General features: G+C 25.0%; 1 protein-coding gene and 1 pseudogene across 1 annotated transcript; one reads left to right on the top strand and one right to left on the bottom strand.

Annotated features, from left to right (window-relative positions):
• Positions 1-1,711, top strand: part of LOC112600623 — an 18,664-nt pseudogene extending 16,953 nt beyond the window's left edge.
• A 904-nt stretch (positions 1,712-2,615) lies between these two features.
• Positions 2,616-3,524, bottom strand: LOC112596158 (collagen type IV alpha-3-binding protein-like). The gene is made up of 2 exons (XM_025341655.1): positions 3,068-3,524; positions 2,616-2,983 (listed from the first exon to the last, which is right to left on the bottom strand). Exons 1-2 carry the CDS (start codon positions 3,290-3,292, stop codon positions 2,624-2,626), a joined length of 585 nt encoding a protein of 194 aa, XP_025197440.1. The 5' UTR covers positions 3,293-3,524; the 3' UTR covers positions 2,616-2,623.
• Positions 3,525-5,959: the final 2,435 nt, after the last annotated feature.

The raw sequence follows: 5,959 nt of genomic DNA, 5'->3' as shown, positions 1-5,959 counted from the left end.
ATACATATTGATAATGTGTGAAAATAATAAAATACAAGTAAATCAAAATTTATTGAATGTTTATTTTTTTAAATATTGCTTGGTTTTAAAATTATCATTAAATTATTCTTAAATTATTGAACAAGTTTGATTTTTAATTTTTAATAATTGTTAAACTTAAGAATATTTATTTTGATTAATTGATATTAATAATGACTAAAAAAGTATACTTTTGTGATAAAAAATAAAAATGTTGTAATAACTTTGTACAATGTTTTAAAAATATTAGTTTATTCATTATCATTAAAAATGATAAGGGAATGCTGTACTCTGATGAATTGTTTTATAGTGTTCCTCAGAGAACACCCATATACCTATTAATTATTATATTGTTTATAAATCATATAGTATAAATATACTGCTTTTGAGCCTCATTATTAGGTACATTAACTAACGGGTGAATTTCAAAATGCCTAATTTTACATAGAGTCTAAAAAGTTAAAAATATACTATAGATAGTCTGAAAATAAAATATAACTATAAAAGCACTGTAAGAAATGTATATTTTACTATAAATTTATTTGGATTATATGGATAGATAAATTGATAAACTTTACAATAATTTACTAGTTTTTTAGTTTTATTCACTAAAACTTGTTATCTAAAACCTCATCTTGAAGCATTTTTCTATCTCTAATATTAATAAGTTATAACTAGGGCCTGGATTTTTATACAAATGCATAATCTTCTACAATTGACTTATAATAATTCTGATTAAATAATATCTTGGCATTTTGTAGTACATAGATTCTGGCATTTTACTATTAATTTTTTTTTTGCATACTTGAATCAAAATGCATGATAATTGCATATTTCTGGATAATTACATAAAATATATAATTGTTGAACTAAAATAGTTTATACTGAAAGTTTTAAAATAAAAAATACATAAAATGTACATATTTTATAAATACTAAGTAAAATATTTTAAATTTTATTCAAAGTTTGATATATTTATATATACTGATATTTCTGACAAATATAATTTGACCGAATAAAACAAAATATTTTAGTATAGAAAATTATGGCGATAGACATATTAAAACGTCAAATAATAATAGGGGTGTTATATTAAAAATATAGATAAATATATAATATATAATATACATAATCTGATTTCTGGAACATAAAATTAAGCCAAAATAATATTGATGTCAAGGATATGTCTTAGGAGTAATAATTGATTCTCTTCAGAAAATTTAACAAAACTTAGAAAAGACAAATTTTCAAACAATTTTGAAATTATTCAATGGTTCAATAAGTATTTTATGGCCTGAAAAAGTATTGCATGATAAAGTGTTATTGTATGCCACAGATGCTGCTTCTTATATGGTAAAATCTGGACATGCGCTAAAGGTATTTAATCCTAAACTAATTCATATTACTTGTATGGCCTACAGGCTTCATAGTTTATTAGAAGTTATTAGAGATAAATTCTTAAATATTGATTTGTTAATATTCAATAGAGAAAAAGTTTTTTTTATTAGTACCTACTTGGGTTAGTACTTTTAAAGAAAAATGTTCACACTTAAGTTTACCACCACAACCTATTATTACCCAACGAGAAACGTGGCTTGATGCTGCCTTTTACTATGGTAAGAACTTTGACAAAGACAAAGAAGTTGTCGAGACATATAACCAAAATAATGTAAAGTCTATTCAAAATGCATAACAATTATTTAATGTTAACTTGATAAAAAATGAACTTTCAGTAATTCTTTCAAATTTCTAATACATAACAGATACCATTAAGTGTCTAGAAACATATTAGGTGTTAATCTTAGAAAAAACCTAGAATTGGTTCAAAATGAAAATAAATTGAGTAAAGAAGGACGAGGTATTGAATTTGCTTAAGTTAAACTATCGGAAGTATTATTAAAAAATCTGATCATTATAAATTAAAAAACTCTAGAATTTTAAGCAGAGAAATAAGTAACAATGATGAAAATCTTGTTTGGAAGATATTTCTTGTTTCAAATACGTATCCATTGTGTCAGCAGGTGTGGAAAGAAGTTTTTCGAAGTAGAAGACGATGCTATTTGACAATTGTAGAAGTTTTCAATTTGATAATTTAAAAACACATTTTGTTACATCATAATGGTAATCGTTCAATAATTAATATAAGTTTTTACGCTATATACACATTTTAAATACTAATATTTAAATTTAAATTTTTTTTAATATTTTTTATAAAACACACAATAAAAAAATGTTTTTGTATATTTTTAATTTTTGAGTACATAAATATATGTATATTTATCAATAGTTTTTGCATAAAAATCCGAGCCCTATCTTACCAAATATTTTTTTATTTTTTTTTAAATTTTATAGATAAAACCTATGAATTACATTACTAAATATAGTAATTACAATTTCATTTTATTTTAACTTTAATTTCTATTTAATAAATAATTACTAGGTATAATTAAAATTTGATGCAATTCAACATAAAACAACATAATAAGAAAACCAAATCTAACTATTTAGCTTAAATATTTTATAGGTAGTTACTTAAATTATTTATTCTATTTTATATTTAAATAAATAACAGTAAATACAAGAAAAATTGATAGAAGTATTATAGTTAATAGTTATTTATATTACCATTTGAAGAAGCAAATTCTGCTAAACATGTATCGAAATACATTTGAAGTCGATCAATTTGGTTGATTAAAATACCCCTAAATGCTACAAGTTCATTGAGTTTATCTTGCAAGCCCTTGTTTTTCTTAAACACTGGTGACATGGTTGACATATTACTAGATAATATAGAAAGTGAACTGCCATTGCGCTTCAGATTATTTTCACTGCCGTATCCAGATTCAGCTTTAAGTGAGTCAATCACATCGATCCAATGATTTTTAGTTGCTGATGAGTCAGCTCGCAAATACCAAGCACAATCGTTTAGCGACACATCAAATCGGCAATCGTCTACTTCGTGCACCTATAAAAATAAACTACTGTATAATTTCAAAAAATAAATTAAATAATTAAACACTATTCTCTATCAATTATCCAATTATCATACTTTTACAGTTGCTTTTAATAGACTTATCGCACCGCGACATCCACATTCGGTTTCTGATTGTGATTTGAAGTATAACAAGGTGCCGTTCTTCAATACAAAATAACGTTTTTGCCAGCCGTGTAAGAAGTTTGTCCACTTATTTAGGTACCCTTGCAGTTCAATTTTGACTCTATCTTGGGTGTCCTCGTCGTCTTCGTTGATCTGGGCTATGGGACAGTCAGCCATCACAATGGCTCAATTTATTTTACACTATCACTAATCGCTATAAGTACATTTCAATCATTTCATACACGTATACATTCAACTATTATATTATTGACGACCGTCATTCAATAACATAATTAATTGAACACAACCACGCCTATATGATGATTGAATTGTATAATATAGCCCATTAAAATCACTTGAACACCATAATAAAATGTAGTTTTAGTAATTGAAAATATTATTATTGAATTCTTTATCAATCTTATCACTATCTTGTTGAAAGTTTCCGATAGTAATATTTTTGAATTACGGGCTGCTACAGTGCATCCGTAATAGACAACGAAATATGAACGCGTACAAATTGTCCAAAGTCGTGCACTATCACAAGGTACTCTATTATCAACTTGGTAAAATATTTGAATAAAAGTATTCCATTGAGATAGGATAGATAAACATTAAACAATACTGGAGCGCGCTTTTACTACAGAATCTGTGCTTATACCAAAAACGTAGTGAGACGAAAACGAACAATGTCTTGAACGCTACTAATGTTTCACCATTAAAGAGCAAAAAATATAACTGCCATTTTGTGAACGTACTAAAGAACCTTAACGCGTCAATAGTTTGATGACTTTGAACTTACTTACAAGTCTACTTATAAAGTGATGTAGTTTTACATAGATAAAATAATAAATACACAAAATTAATAATAATTTAAATTGACACATTAATATATAAATTTATCGTACTTACTACTTACTCCTTCAGTAATCCTTTAAAAATAAAAGTGACAATTATTTTACAAACATTAAAGAATACCCAAAAATGCATGAAATACAACTTCCATTTATTGTCGTAAGTAGATACAGCAATATTCTAAAAAATTGCATAAAAATAGTCGTACTTTGATTAAAGTATTACCAAATGATAAATATTTAATTTAAGATATTAAAATATAATACTCTAATAGGTGGTTATTCTTTCAAAATATATACCTATTATAAATAAGCCTATATAGGTACATAGGTAAATAAGCATGGGCACCCTCAGAGGGGCATGACGGGGCTATTACCCCCCTAGAATTTTAAATTTGTTATACTCAATTGTAATAATTTAATGTAATAATGACATATAATAATAATGTACTTTAAATAATACGTGTAAAAAAACCTTCATTAATTTTCTAAATGAATTCCCCCCCTTCGAAAAATACCCAGGATCGCCCATGTAAATAAGTAATGTGGAAAATGGGAAACAAATACAAATTCAAAACAAAATAGGATATATTTATGTTATTTATATTTTAAACATAAAAACTAATTTAAATTTAATTTTTAAAGATTTCTAAATATTATTAATTTAGTTAATTTTTGTCTCAAAGAACTTTTATTTCTTAAAACCAGAACTTTTAAGAAATACTTTCTTTAATTAGTAATTACTTTTTTAGGATAATGACGCATTCTAATATTTATATAATATTGTCACTAAGAGCAGAGAACAGACTATGCTCATGACTAGAAGAACCAAAGTCAACATTTATTGGATGAGTATTAGAGAAAAAGAATAAATTTAACTTATTTAATTTTTTTACGTTTTTTTTTTTTTTTTTTATAATTACAATAAGTTGAAAAGATTTTTCTAGTTCTTTAAGAAGTAATGAAACAGGGAGAGAAACTATTTTTAATTCTCATCATCCGTAGAATTTTTAATACTCTGTATTATTAATTGAGTTAAGTGAATTATTTCGTTGAACATTTATCGTAAGTTATAACTAGTATTTATAATCAATAATATTATTATTAAAAAAACTGATAAGAATTTACCTTTAGATACCTATAATAATAAATATGTCTCATAAAAAATATTATTGTTATGATAATAAGATGATAATTAATATCATTTTTTATTTTGTTTTGTTAAAAACTATTGTCACTTATAGTACCTACATATCTAATAATCAATAATCAATATTTTATACCTATATACTATCTTACATTTCGAACCATTTGTAAGTATGGAATTTAAATTGTTTTCCCAGTTATTGTATTGTATTGTTCGAATTAAGTTCAATCAAAGCGTTGACATTGTTGACAACATAAAACAATTATTGATTGATATAGAATTTTAGTTCCTATACTCATTTTATAAATATATATCTCCCTAGTACTGTATATACTACTGGTTATTGCACTATACGCACTAGTAGAGAATATATAAGAGAAGGAGTGGAACAAGGGAAGAGAATAAGATAGCAATATATACAGAAAGTCTTAACACTACTATTCATTGCATATTAATGACAATATTATCATCACTGATGAATTTAACGACTATAAATGATCAATATAAATTATATTTAAGCAAACTGTTGGAAAAGCGTCAGGGCCTGGGGTGCTAAACGTGTATGCTCATATATATATAATTATGTAAGTATAAATATATAAAAAGGTAGAGGTAATATATCTATAATAATATTATATACGTAATGTGTATACATGGTTTCTTTGAATGATGAAATGCAATTAAGAGTATTTATACATCATAAAGAGCTGTCTTTGGTATATTTTAAAACATTTATATGTTTATATTTTGTTCCATGCCAAGAAATTCTTTATGGTAAATCGTTTCCATACAACACAAATATACACGAATAATAAATGGGAAAATAATTGCCACCATTAAAAG

The sequence above is a fragment of the Melanaphis sacchari genome, unplaced genomic scaffold (genome assembly GCF_002803265.2).
Source record: "Melanaphis sacchari strain LSU unplaced genomic scaffold, SCAv2.0 Contig0_pilon_pilon, whole genome shotgun sequence".
Taxonomy (NCBI): Eukaryota; Metazoa; Arthropoda; class Insecta; order Hemiptera; family Aphididae; genus Melanaphis; species Melanaphis sacchari.
Note: the sequence above shows the minus strand (reverse complement) of the source record. Positions and strands in the feature narration are given on the sequence as shown.